Source organism: Penaeus vannamei, chromosome 7, assembly GCF_042767895.1.
Source record: "Penaeus vannamei isolate JL-2024 chromosome 7, ASM4276789v1, whole genome shotgun sequence".
Lineage (NCBI taxonomy): Eukaryota > Metazoa > Arthropoda > Malacostraca > Decapoda > Penaeidae > Penaeus > Penaeus vannamei.
This window is the reverse complement of record NC_091555.1, coordinates 40,305,171-40,318,954: the sequence shown is the minus strand read 5'-3', so window position 1 is coordinate 40,318,954 and position 13,784 is coordinate 40,305,171. Positions and strand designations below refer to the sequence as shown.

At 35.2% G+C, this 13,784-nt stretch overlaps 2 protein-coding genes across 4 annotated transcripts in view; one reads left to right on the top strand and one right to left on the bottom strand.

Moving 5' to 3' along the window:
• The first annotated feature begins 695 nt into the window (after positions 1-695).
• EMC4 (ER membrane protein complex subunit 4) lies at positions 696-7,761 on the top strand. Of its 2 annotated transcripts, none has more exons than XM_027366296.2 (4): positions 696-829; positions 5,596-5,814; positions 6,078-6,233; positions 7,014-7,761. In XM_027366296.2, exons 1-4 carry the CDS (start codon positions 800-802, stop codon positions 7,167-7,169), a joined length of 561 nt encoding a protein of 186 aa, XP_027222097.1. In that variant the 5' UTR covers positions 696-799; the 3' UTR covers positions 7,170-7,761. The 2 variants fall into 2 exon arrangements, with proteins under 2 accessions (XP_027222097.1, XP_027222098.1); XM_027366297.2 differs by lacking the exon at positions 696-829 and adding an exon at positions 2,621-2,778.
• A 657-nt stretch (positions 7,762-8,418) lies between these two features.
• The window catches only part of Dph1 (diphthamide biosynthesis 1), a 6,678-nt gene continuing 1,312 nt past the window's right edge, over positions 8,419-13,784 (bottom strand). For both annotated transcript variants that reach the window (XM_027366294.2, XM_027366295.2), the window contains exons 2-4: positions 10,252-11,010; positions 9,578-9,743; positions 8,419-8,782 (exon numbers count right to left, since the gene is read on the bottom strand). In XM_027366294.2, the coding sequence (XP_027222095.1) occupies positions 8,426-8,782; positions 9,578-9,743; positions 10,252-11,000 (1,272 nt within the window). In that variant the 5' untranslated portion in view covers positions 11,001-11,010 and the 3' untranslated portion in view covers positions 8,419-8,425. The remainder of the gene's footprint in view (positions 8,783-9,577; positions 9,744-10,251; positions 11,011-13,784) is intronic.

Below are 13,784 nucleotides of genomic sequence, written 5' to 3'. Positions count from 1 at the left end.
AATAGAAGTGATGATGACGATAAATATGATTAACATTAAAGGCAACACAGATAATAATGACAGTTCTATATATATATCATCTGAACCACCATCATAATAACTAGTGACATATAATCAATGCTCGTTATATGTAGCAGAACGCCCGTGCCCGTACCCGGTTTTAATCTACCAATCCACAAACGTGTTCTTGCGTTCCATTGCCCTTATTTCCTTATTGTGGGTGGACTACATGCACTCTCTCCGGCGATCTCCTCTGGCAGCCTCTGGAGCATATGGATGTGTATAATCCATGTCGAACAAAGTGCAACAGGAACAACAACGGGCATATTCGTGTGTTTTCTTGGTCTTCCGTTCGTTGTTCCTGTTGCATGGATGTGTATGTATAAGAACCAGTTATGGAACAAATAGGATGATGTGAAAGAAACATTTGTAAACAATTGAGTAATTTGTTACTATGTAGAAGAGACCTGAGGATAGGGAAATAACACAGATTTTGAAAATGGTAATCATTACATTATTAAATCGTAAATATCATTATCATTTCATTTGTTATTTGTTAATGTTATCACCACTGTCGCTGTTATTACTGATTATATTATATGCGTACTCATATAATAAATGTTTTTTGTACATTTTCACGCGTGTGTATTTATGTGTGGCATCCCCCTCGTTACATGCCCTGTCATACCCTGGTGTCTCTTCTATGCGGTCGGCAGCGCGCGTTTCTGAAGAAGCCTGATTGTGAGTTTCAGCTTCAAGTCCAGCCGTGTCACTGTGATCTCGAGTACCTGTGCACCACATGGGTAATGGCGACGTTCAAATAACGAAGGTAAAAAAGTACCTTTTTGCATTACATGATGGACTTGTGAGTCGGCTGTTCACTCAGATGCACCTATCACATTCCGATGTTTTAGCTCAACCCTACGACGTCGAGACAGAGTGCCAACTATTTTTCTTTGACTCGAGTTGGCATGAACAATCGATAGCGTCGAGATGGGTTTTTGTTCACCCATTGTAGACAACATGCCCTCTGAGGCTCTACGAAAGTCGGTTACAATATACATATACAAACCAGAAACACTTTACGACCGATTCTGAGGTCAGTTAGCCATCTGGCCCTAACTTGTATACTCATCAAGCAAGGGACTTGGTGGGGCCCGCACTCAGAATTAACTTGAAGAGGATCATCACGCTAAAAGAGAGAGAGAGAGAGAGAGAGAGAGAGAGAGAGAGAGAGAGAGAGAGAGAGAGAGAGAGAGAGAGAGAGAGAGAGAGAGAGAGAGAGAGAGAGAGAGAGAGAGAGAGAGAGAGAGAGAGAGCCGAACAGGCGTTCACAACGATTGGGGTAAAAATTCAGGGGACACTGCCTCGGTACCATCGTCATTTTGCCATCCCGCTTATAAACAGAAGACTGAGGAGTATCAACTGAGCAGAAACTGAAAAAGTGACAACTTAAAACAAAGAAACGGGAGCATGAAAAAGTTGGTGTTAACAAGCCACATCTCACTCCCAACCATGGTTTGACAGGGGAATAACAGCCACCACTTCCGTTTGGTAACTAAGTGCATGACAACCGGTATAAATGATTTTGAAAATGCTGAATATGAAAAGAAGTCAAACAATAAAGAAAAGCTGATGGCCGGATATAAAACTGAGGGGGGGCGGCATCCTGGGATCCACAGCTATTTATATACAGCAACATATATATTATTCATGTACAGTACATTTTCCATTTTGTTCCGAATCCATATCTATAAGTTTATTTTGAAAATACTTATAACAGGTGATAATACACTATCTTACGACGACGAGTAAATCTGGATTATTTTTATCTGTTCTTAAAGCTTATTTTTGTTATTTACTAGTGTTATTAAAGATAACAGCGGAAGATGAGTTAGTCATGTGATGAATGTCTTGTTTTGATTTATTAAAAATTGTCCAAGATAAAATAATAAGATGAGAAGTTTACATTGACCGTTGACGGAATCATTGTAAATAATATTAGATGATAACGAAATGAAATAAGATAAGCTTTCACAATGAATATCTTTGACAATAACAAAAGAAGGAGAATGTTCATAAATATTAATGGAGACAAGATGAAAAACCGGCCGGCTTGTTAAGACTGCGAAAGGCCCGACCCAGTGAATGTTTATACGTACAGCATGCACAGAAAGGAAGGTATATCTATCTATCTGTCTAGGTTCCCAGCTGTACATATGTACCCATACATACATACATACATGCATGCATATATACATACATATATATAATTATACAGATATACATACATACGTATGTACGTACGTGCATACACATATGCATATATGTGTATATTTATGTATATAGGAATATATAGTATATATATACATACATACATACATATATATATATATATTCATATATATATTCATATATATATATATATATATATATATATATATTATATGATTCCTGAGTATTTGTATGTCCATATGTATTTATAATTATCGTGGTCGGGTCTTTCGCAATTTTAACAAACCGGCCGTTTATTTTGTCTCCATGATCATCTACTAAAATTTTGTTTTTCTTAACGTTAAATATATTCAATCTATTTGATGATTAGTAAAGGAGTGGACAAAAGTAGAAAAATTATATCCATGTGACGGTTTGCGTAGGGTAAATCCACATCAATCCTCTTACACGAACGCAAAATCTGTAAATGTCGATCGTCAGCTGATTATTCAGCGTAAACAAAGCATTTCGTAAAATCTTCTACCATATACTTAACATTTTTAGGTGAGTTTGAGCATTTTCCTTCCGTTAAGTTTTATTGTGTGGTTGATTTGAAGTGTTGGATGTGGTTTAGAAGCTTTTAAGGTGATTTTGTGTGATGTTTCTGGTTTATGATGAGCGTTTGACAGACAACCGGAAAACTGAGATGATGTTTCGCTTACTTTTATTGTAATAATTTCGTCTTTTGGGGGTTTTGGGGGAAAACTTCTTGATACACCTGATGTAAGTCAAGCGATCAACCTAGTCTACCGGCCCATGGTACTCTGGTAAAAGACAGCAAAGTTTCCAGTCCTCTGTCAGGCATATTTAGAAATAAAGAATATTTGTTCCGAATTTACTCTTATCAAAGTACACATAAGGATCACACTGGTTAGGGAGAAATGGGGATTGGAGGGGGATCTGGCAAATGGCTAGGGAATTTCAGCAATTTACTCGGGAATCCGGGGGGTGAAGCCCAGATTGCAAAGTTTGTGGGTCTAAGGTGAAGCCCCTAGGTTAGGAAGGTATTTGATTGATATGCCGGCATTTGGGGATTTCCTAGTAATGGCTTGAGTAATGGAAACTTGCCATCAGGAGGGTGTGGTCACTGCATAAACAGTTACCAATGATCAAAACAAGGAATGATAATTGCAAGGTTGGATGGCTATGTGAAGCTATAAAATTACCCAATCTCTTAAACTTCATTAGATTTGGTATTGATTGATTCCCCATGGCCTAGTGTACTTTTATAGTAAATTTAGCAGGTATTGGGCAAACAGCATCAATAATACACTAGGTTGGGAAGGCATGAGGTAACCACAGAAAAAGGAAGGGTTAGATTTATGCTTTTTTGTCATGGATAGGGGGCATAGTTTTGACTTTTTATCTCTGATGAGGACATGCATTCTTCACCATTGCATTTTCCTCTGTTGTTTCCATTCCACCTCAAGCTTCTTTCCCTCCTAGTTGTCCTCCAGGTTCTCGTGATTGCTTCTTCATCACATACAAAATGCCCAAACCATCTCAACTTTAATTTTCTCATCTCTTCATTGGTACTTTCTACTCCTGCTCTACTTTTCACCTCTTCATATCTAAGTGCTCTTGAGGCCATATGCCCATTATCCGTCTTAACATTCTTATCTCTGTTCTTTCCAGCTTCATTGCTTCTGAACTTTAAAGCACCCATGTCTCTGCTTCATAACTCATTAGTAACCTTATCATTATCTTGTAATTTTTTGCTTTCAGCCTCTTTGACATTCCTTTATCCCAGATCACCCCAACAACTGCTTTCCACTTCCTCCAGCCTGCTTTTTGTTCTTTCCTCATCTGCCACTTCACTTCCCACAGATACTTCAATTTCACTACTTACCTTATGTCCTCTTGAACATACATAACTTGCACATCCACTCTTACTTTGCTGTATACCATTATTTCCAATATTTTGGTGTTCACCTTCAAGCTTCTCCCTTGAAGACTGCAGCCATCTTGCCACTCGTGTTTGCACTTTATCCTGAGTGTTAGCAATGGGCACTAACTTATCCACCTCTTTTTATCTCTTATTTCTACTTGTTGTTTTCAGCGCCCTTTTATTATTAGTGATAATAAAAGTTGCAGATTGTGGTATCATCAGCATACAGCTAATATGAAGAAAAAATACAGTATAGCAAAAGCTATTATAAACAGCAGATTCTTAGCACTGAATATTGTTGTGCCAAATGCAATACATACTCTGGATCAACTTTTATTACACTGTATTATGTACTTGTAAAATTTCAAGTCTTTATTTAAATCTTTGTTGATCATCAGATTTTGCCTAAGATGATAAGATTTGCGAAGAAAACATTTCTTATCTTTATTATAGGTAAGTTAACGTATTCTATGTTTTGAATACAAATTTCATTATTACACGATTTCCCCATGGAAAAAATGGTTATATTTTTACAGGGCCTTAATCACTAGTAGTAATGAAACTAGTGTCTATGTATTGCTCACAAATATGTGAAAATCTGGTTAACATGACCATCACATCATGAAAAATTTGGGAGAGAACAACAAGTTGTGTTACTTTAATGGCTGGTTCTCTTGGTGCCTGTAGGCACACTGACACCATTTTATAGAAATACCAACAAATAGCATAGTTGTATCTGTTTTATTAATTATGGTGCAAGCTTATTTTTTGAAAATAGCTTTTCTTTTACCTTATTTATAATTTTATTTCTTGTCATAGAGTCAAGACACATTTGAGATTAAGAGCAATTTGGATAAGTTGCTGAAATGCCAGTTACAGTAAATATTGGAAGGGATAAGCGTACTTTCATCATGGCTATATTTTTCTTTTTGTGTTATGTCAGTAAGCTTATTCAGAAACCTTATTTTAAAACTTCAGCAACCTTGTTATGAGACCAGGTAAAGGGTTTATAAAAATGTCTCCAAACAATACATTTTTTTTTATTAAAAAAGTTATGAATCCAAATCATGCATGTTTGTCTTTTCTCTGTTATAAGGAAAACAAAATAGAATGTTTTACTGGTAGAATGTAACAGTGATCTTTAGTTAACAGAGAGAGCAAGTTATTGCTACCGTAGTCTGTTCATTATTTTGATATTAATACTGAAACAGAAGCAAAAAATGGTGTGTATATGTATAATGATATTGTAAGGTTATATTGATAAATTAATTAGTAGATAGTCCTGTAATGAGTATTATAGGTAGCTGCTTGTCATTGACTTTCTTACTTTCTTTTTAGGGAGATTTTTATAAAAATGCAAGTAAAGCTAAAAAATGAGCAAGGTTAAAAATTTAGACAGTTTATATAGTTCTTTACCAAACTTTGCACTGCAGCCCTCTAAACGGAAAATGGCCAACCGCACCATAACAAGCAAACGGAAGTGGGCAGTGGATCTGTCAGGTCGCCGAGGGGAACGGGGCAGTGACAACCTCCCTGCACCACCAGGCTTCATGAGTTCGGTTAACCAGGTCCATGCAGAAGCAAACAGACAAGGCGACCCAAATCTGGTCATAAAGAAGGCATGGGACATAGCGCTTAGCCCTCTCAAATCGGTAAGGGTGATTTGTTTAAGAAATTATTAGGGTGGTATATTGCCTTATGATGAAAATTTTATCGGTATTCAGATGTATATTTTTTCTATATTGATTTTTGCCGACATGTGCTTCAAAAAGTTTTAAAAATCACATCAAACAGGATCTTTCAAAGTCAAGAAAACATTTTTCTCAATTTTTTTTTGTCAGATATTTACCATAGATTACAAAACAATATACTTCCTCCCCCCAAAAAAATATCTTTTCCACTTGCTCTACTTCAGGTCCCAATGAACCTCTTCCTCATGTTCATGGCCGGGAGCAGCATCAGTATTTTCCCGATCATGATGGTGGGCATGATGCTGCTAAGACCCATCAAAGCACTCTGGGCCACCAACACCACCTTCAAATCCATAGAGGGAACTCATGCGGCACTGCAGGTAATGATTGAAGGTGTTTTAATTGTTGGTGTTATTATTATTGTTATTACTTTTATTATTATTATATTATTATTATTATTATTATTATTATTATTATTATTATTATTATTATTATTATTATTATTATTATTATTATTATTATTATTATATTATTATTATTATTGTTAATCATTGTTGGAATAGGGGTTTAGGTAAGGGGGTGACAGTGGTTGGGATATTTTGTGGAGGAAAATGTGTCGGGTGAAATGTAAAGTGAACGGAAAGTGAGTGAACAGAAATACGGTGAATACGGAAAAAGTATTTGTTTATCTTTTTCTTTTATTATATTTCATTGATGGAATAGTTTGTAAATACTTCAGTATTACTTTATACCTGACAGAGTTTAGAATAAATTTTTAAAAATTCACTGGAATGTACAAGTTTCATTTGATAAGGTAAGATACTCTGTTTACAAAAGTCAGATGTGAAGGAATATAAACATCAGCACATTTTGTTTTTCATTGTATGTATTTATTATTATTATTATCATTATTAATTATTTTTATTTTTTTCACAAATATATCCATCTATTATCTTTTTTTTTTTTTTTTTTTGGTTTGGTTTGGTACTGATAGTATATGTATGAATACCAGGATTTTTCTAGATTGATTTCATTTTGCAAAAAGTTATTAATACTTTATTTGAACATGTTTAAAGTATATGTAGTTCTTAATGCTTAGGTTAATTTTTAAATTCACTAGCTGTTGTTTAATTACTTAGTAATAAATTTTTATTTTTCAGAAACTGATTTATCTTTTGGGAAACTTCGTAAATGTTGGCTTGGCGCTGTACAAATGCCATAGTATGGGTATACTTCCCACCCATGCCTCGGACTGGCTAGCATTCCAGGAACCGGCCATCCAGATGGAGTTTTCGTACGGGGGTATGACACTCTAGTGTGAGAAAGAGCACACTGTTGTGGCCCATGTGGAAATGATATCTTGTTTCGTCATCTTCCGAATCCCTTTTATTTTTTACAAAAACACTTGAGGGATATGCACCCTCAGGTTGCATGCTCTGTAATCAGGGCGATTCTTGAACCCTCCGAGGCAAGACAGAGATATCAGGATGGTATCTCATCAGATTTTTCTTTCTTTCTTTTTTCTTTCTAATGGAGTTTTTAGGAATGTATGATGAGATTTGTTTTTGCCTTTTCTCTTTTGAAATTGAGGATCTCATTCTTACCTGATGTGTGTTTGATCTTTATTTTGAAAAGTAGAAAAAAAATTACTATCAAATTCAAGTGATATGTAAGAGTAGCATTATCACATGTATTTTATTTCATACCTCATTAATGTCACTATCTATGACCTAAAATGCAATTTCCACTTAGGTCTTGACTAACATAAGATTTACAGAAGACTATTTATGTAAATACACACCACAAATTTATTTATGTGAACATTTCAATGTTAAGAGAAAAGGAAGGAAAGTAAAAAATGTCTGTCGTATATGTATACTTTTTCCAATAAATAAAAAGAGAAAGTATGATGATTTATTTATATTTAAATGTCCCCTTTCATTATGCAATACAGATAACATATTTTGCATATAGTAGTATGTGAATGAGGTTGTATATGCTCCTGCACAAAGTTCCATCTTCCTATACCATTTTTCTCTTGATTTTCCACAAGATGATTCAAAATAATACATTCCCACTAAAAGATTTGTTTCCGTTACTTATATTTTGCAGTTGTTTACATTATACATAGAGTATGTTGAGAAAGTGACCACCAAAAATTATTGTAGATCACTAAATTGCAGACTTTCTATTTTATATAAACTTGTATATATGTAATTAATGTGAGGTGTAAAATCATGTCTGATTTTTCTCTTTTTTTATGTAAATATATATATAAAAAGGCTTCTCTTCTATTTGACATATAGAACTTTTTTAGTAAAAAAAGATTTTTCCCTTGAGTAAATGGAATACCATTATGAACATCATAAAAATATGGTATATAACAACAGGAAAAAGGTATCTATACACTATGGAAACAAGAGAAAAGATGATTCCCTTTTATGTTAATTTAATTAACATATATCTATAAAACAATATTTTTAATTAAATCCTAAACACCTCAAAAATATATTAGATACCATTACCACATTCTTTTGAAGGAAATGGTTATAAATCAATCAACAATCACTCCTCAATCTTTATTACTTCCTTTTTTAGAGCTTGGACATCTGAGACCCTTGCAGCCTGTGTTTCGTGTCTGGCCGCAAGGACATGGTGGCTTATGATTAGGGGTCCACTCTCCTAGACTCTCATTTGCATAGAAATCCATTGGATATCGCTGGGCATGCCATTCTGCATGTTTTAGTGCCACTGTCGCTTCGTAGGGATTGAGTAAAGGCCGGGGAAAGGATGCACCCCAATCAATGGACAGTCTTGGACACGCCACTTGTACCCAGGCTTCTACGTCACTCATGGCTTCCAGTTTGGCAGGAAAGATTTCAGACAGCAGGACTATTACAAAGTCTTTCCCAGCAGCTTCTAGCTGGTTCTGTAATGAAAGTGATTAGAAATTTCACTTGAGAGATAACATTATATACATCTGCTAGATAAAATGAGATTTAACCAAATTCACACTACTGACTATAACTCATAGCCTATGGATGACATGGGGTTCATGTCATGGCCCACTTGGTCTGGGCTCCAAGTGACTTGTTACTCATGTCATGGCTGACCTGGGCATGGTTCTGGGTGATGGATCATTCATATCATGTTATGATGATGTGTGCATCACATTTCATGCTTTATCAGAAACCCTCATACCCACATCACATCCCCTACAGCATTGCCTGAAGGAGAACAGAATGTGTAATGCTATGATTGGCTATTGTTGTGTATACATCTGAAAAAGGCACTGCAGGCCATGCATATTCACCAGAACGTAGGCCAAATGAACCCCTCATTCTCCCAGAGGCAATGGATTATTATACATCATACCCACAATGCTGATCTCTCAAGCGATCTACAAACCTAAATTATTTAAACGAAAAAAGCTAAAAATGATCTCTTGACTCATTCATGTTTAATTATGTGTAAACTTGTCCTGACTTCTCAAAAAAGACAGATTAATATATACTTCATGAATGGTAAAGTAACTAAATAATAGTGACAATTAATCAACATGTACCATTTTGGAGCTTTAGTATCTATTTTGTTGATGGAGTAGTAACATTTCCATAAAAAATGTATAATAATTTTTTGAAATATATACAAATATGTACATAACATCGAAAACTAATAACATCAGGTTCCACAAGACAGCAATCACCTAACAAGCAACACTAACCTTCAAATTTTCCATAACTTTTGTGTTTCCTTGCCTGCCTAGTGTACCGAGAATCAAGCCCCATTTCTTGGCAGTACTTGCTTTGTCTATTATCTCTTTGCGAATCTTCTTCATTAAGGGCTGGTCATAGTATTCACGGGAAAGGACTTTTGAATATGGATTATACCTGGAATAAAATACTTGTTTTATGAGAGAATGGAATATGAGTGTACATACTACATTACACAATGATTAAAATATAATATTCACAAATTACTTGTGAAGTGAATGTGTATGGAATGTTTCTATTACATAAATAAAATATGAAAAGAATTAGCAGAATTTAGTACAGTATTTCATTGAGTAGAGCATGAAAGGGTTTTCGATGACTCCATGTACATAACTTTTAAAACATACTGAAATTTCCTCAACATTCTAGATAAGTCTGAGAGAAAATCACAATGTTTTAAGGGATTGAGAGATTTGACTTTTTCAATTATTAGTAAATAATACAAATGAATTTATTTTGGGCTGCATAAAAATTTAAGACATCCAACCATGATCCTGACTCATAACCCTTAATTCCGAGTAACAGATTACACATACATCAACTCATTTTCCTTGTATTGCATAGTATAACCTATAGCTCTTGGGATAATTCTATACCATTACAGGATAAAATATGGGGTACTCACAGGTAAGTTGGAACCTCAGGATTTGAGATCATTATAGATTCCAGGTGGAAACGACCATCACCCAGGCATACGATGGTGTGTCCCTCAGGAACAGGAGGTGAAGTGCAACCAAGAACCTCGCCTGGAGACAAGGGCCTACACTGGGGTACACAAACAGTATACCCACAACTTTTGAGATCTTGTGCCATCTTTTGAAGTGAACTTACAAACTGGATTATTGACACTAATGCCAAGGGGACTGTACTTGGGAACACAGATTTGATGGTATCTATAAGATGCACTGTGTCAAATTGTATGTCTACAAACACATAGAGACAAGGTATAGAACCTGTTTGATCTATGGGGACTAGACAGGAATGTCCATAATGGACCATGAAATCTGCTCCAACAGCTCTGGCAGTAAAGTCATCTACACAACAAGCTCCATAGGTCACATCCCCCATTATTGTGGTTTCCGCCTCAGTCCAGGTTTCAATTATGTCAGCAATAGATGTGGCAAACAGCAAAAGACCTTCTGGGAACTGCAGGGCAACATGCTTTGCATTGGCTTGCTTCACCCTCCATATTGTCTTTGGGATTTCAAAGTTGTAATTTGAGGGAAGAACCTCTATGGCTTTTTGTAGTTTGGGGTCCTTCTCTATCTCTGCTGGAACTCCTTTGATGACGCTGCGAGCTGGTCGGAATACCTTCTTCTCCTTCTTTGGGGCTACAACAATTTCCTTGGACTGCGTATCTTCCTCCATATTCATTGTAAAAGCTCTGTAATGTGAAATATATACATAAAACATCTCATCTAAATTGAGCCTTAGATGAAAGACAACTATTGTCAACAGACATCTTCCATAAATATTTGATATAAAGACCATAAAACAAAAAATGCTCAATGTTTCTGAATTGTCAACATAGCACTTGAATCATTATTGTACTTCAATGTTTCTAAGAAAATTTACAAAGAAAACAGAAGGAAATTCAAATGCAACACAAAACAAGATCATCACATACTTTGAGGAATAAGTATCAATATGTCTTACTTTTAGATTTATTTTTTTTTACATTCATGGTAATCTTGTAAGAACTACGTAAAAGTGAACTCCAAGGCGTGCAAGGCAACAAAACATTTTTCTCACTGCTATCAATATCAATACTCTTATTACATTATTTATATTATGGCTATTCTAATATTATCAAAATACTACTAATAATATGAATCTTTCCAAAAATGAAGGAAAATAATAAACAAGTGAAATGAGTAGGGTTAATAATTGACTCTTGGTGACCTAGCCTTTGTGGAACTAACTAGCTCTATGTAAAATTAAGTAATACATTAACATTCAGTGACCAGTGGGTTAACTGCTAAAACCTTTCGGAGAAGAAAAAGACAAAGAAAAAAAACAAGGAATGCGGAAATATTGGTAGGGCTGACTATTTGAGTTCTTAGTGGCTTTGAGCATTTATGGTTCTCAAAAGTGTATTATACATGAAGCTACAGCTGTAGAAATATAGCCTGTTGCTACATTAAATCTATCCATTTACAAACAAGCTCTAGGCACATCAGTAATATATCTGTAGTATATATAGATCTTATCTACCCTGCACAAGCAATGTCTCCCTGAAATTTTTCTATAAAATCATTTTTAAATCTCTTTACTGAAATCATTTTGAAATTATTTACATTATTTACTGTGATCATTACAAATATTTAACTGCAAATTCAACAGAATGAATTTCTCATTAAGTAAATAGGTTTCCAGTCTGGTATAGTAAATTTAAAAGCTTCTGTGTCAGATCTGACAAATTTGTTCAGTTTCTTGCTCTCTCACTGAGGAGCAACTGGAAGCTAATTGGTCAAATCTGAGGACAACCCCTGCTCATTGCAGTCAGCTCTTGGCCATGACCAAGTGTGAAGTTTTCCTACTTTTCTCAAATAAATTAAAGGACTTGCAACTAAATACTCTCCAATTTTGTAGCAAATATGTAACAAAATTATGATAAACCAAATGACAATGAGAAGCTTTATAAAAATTGGCAATTTTTTTGTTTAATAGACATCAACCTTGCAATAATCATTTCTAGTTGCAATTATTCATGTTTAATAATTATGAATCTGTTGTACTCCATAGCAAATGTCATGAATGAAAGTCCTGCATAAGCACTCTACAACTAAGTCACTATTCATCAAGTTACTCCTGGGATTCCACAAACATCACTGAAATAACCAAAAACCTTCCTAACCCAGAGGCTACACGCCCAGATCCATACCAAATTGCTTTATCTTTCTGATCAGGGGATCTGTCTCTCGACCCCAACCAATCAATGTGGACTTACTCTCCACACAGCATGTATTGTGATATACTTTCTTTGGTATAGTTTCAGTTTCCCCACAACTTCTAGTAGTAGGTAAATTTTGTCTATAATTGGGGCAGAATGACCGAAAATAAGACACTTTTCATCTATGGTATTTCCTTCACAAGTTGATAATAAGTAGGTATACATGTATAGGAATATGTATAGACAATAATTATAAAGAATGGAAGATAATATGCTCATTGATACATGAAATAGTCTGTGTAGGCAAAGAATGATGTCAGAAATGAAGAAAATAGGTCGTGACAAATGCCACACGGAGAGCAAGTCCATGGTGATAGGGAAATATGGCAATCAGATGGGAATGTTTCTTTCTTCATTTCTGATGTTATCATTTGCCTGCACAGGTTATTTCAGGTACTGAAGAGACTAGTTTTCCCTCTATTTCCCCCATCTTAGTGCAGTTATTACATAAATGTATGATGTGGTGCATAATTTTATTAGTATCAACTTGCACAGGAAATACTATGGATAATAAGTGACTGATTTTCTTATTTTCGTGTCTATTACAGGCAAAGTGAACAAGTATGTAAATCTTAGAAAATCGTACAGAGTACTACAAAGACTGCAGACTTAATGCAAACAAGCTACTACAATTTAAACTAATCTTAATCTCATAGGCACTTGGACATCTCTTATTCTGCTGGCATCGATTGCAGTTGTCATAATGACGACAGAATTTTTCCCTCCCACTGTACTGCCTTTGTAAGAAAATAATGTTTCGCGAGGGCTAGCTTTGCTCAAATCACGCATGTACTGCCGCCATTTTGAAGTTGAGAACGTTCTGAATCACCTCGTTTTTGTCACGTCAACTTTCATTCATTTAGCTCAAAATTTGAAGAATATGAAGGTAGGTTTACACTACAAAATACATCCCCTAGACATCATGGCACCCCATAAAATTGCACATGCAAATGTTTTTTAGGGTCTAAACCTCTAAATTTCTACAAAGTTTTCTGGCGAATGATCTTTGGGTATGCGGCCATCATGTTGCATACATGTCTACTATAGCCGCCATTTTCCCTGTTTGACCTTGAAGGTCAAGTTCAAAGTCATCCATATTGGAATGCACTACGGCATGAATTTCAAATTGAAATACCCAAGGATGACTATGCAAAATTTCTGCTAGCTACTTCTCAAACAAAAAAGTTATTTGCTTTTCATGGCAA

Coding starts and splice junctions, on each gene's coding strand:
- EMC4 (XM_027366296.2), top strand. CDS start 800: ATGGGTAATGGCGACGTTCAAATAACGAAG. Junction 5,815..6,077: donor CGCTTAGCCCTCTCAAATCG/GTAAGGGTGATT, acceptor GCTCTACTTCAG/GTCCCAATGAACCTCTTCCT. Junction 6,234..7,013: donor GAACTCATGCGGCACTGCAG/GTAATGATTGAA, acceptor TTTATTTTTCAG/AAACTGATTTATCTTTTGGG.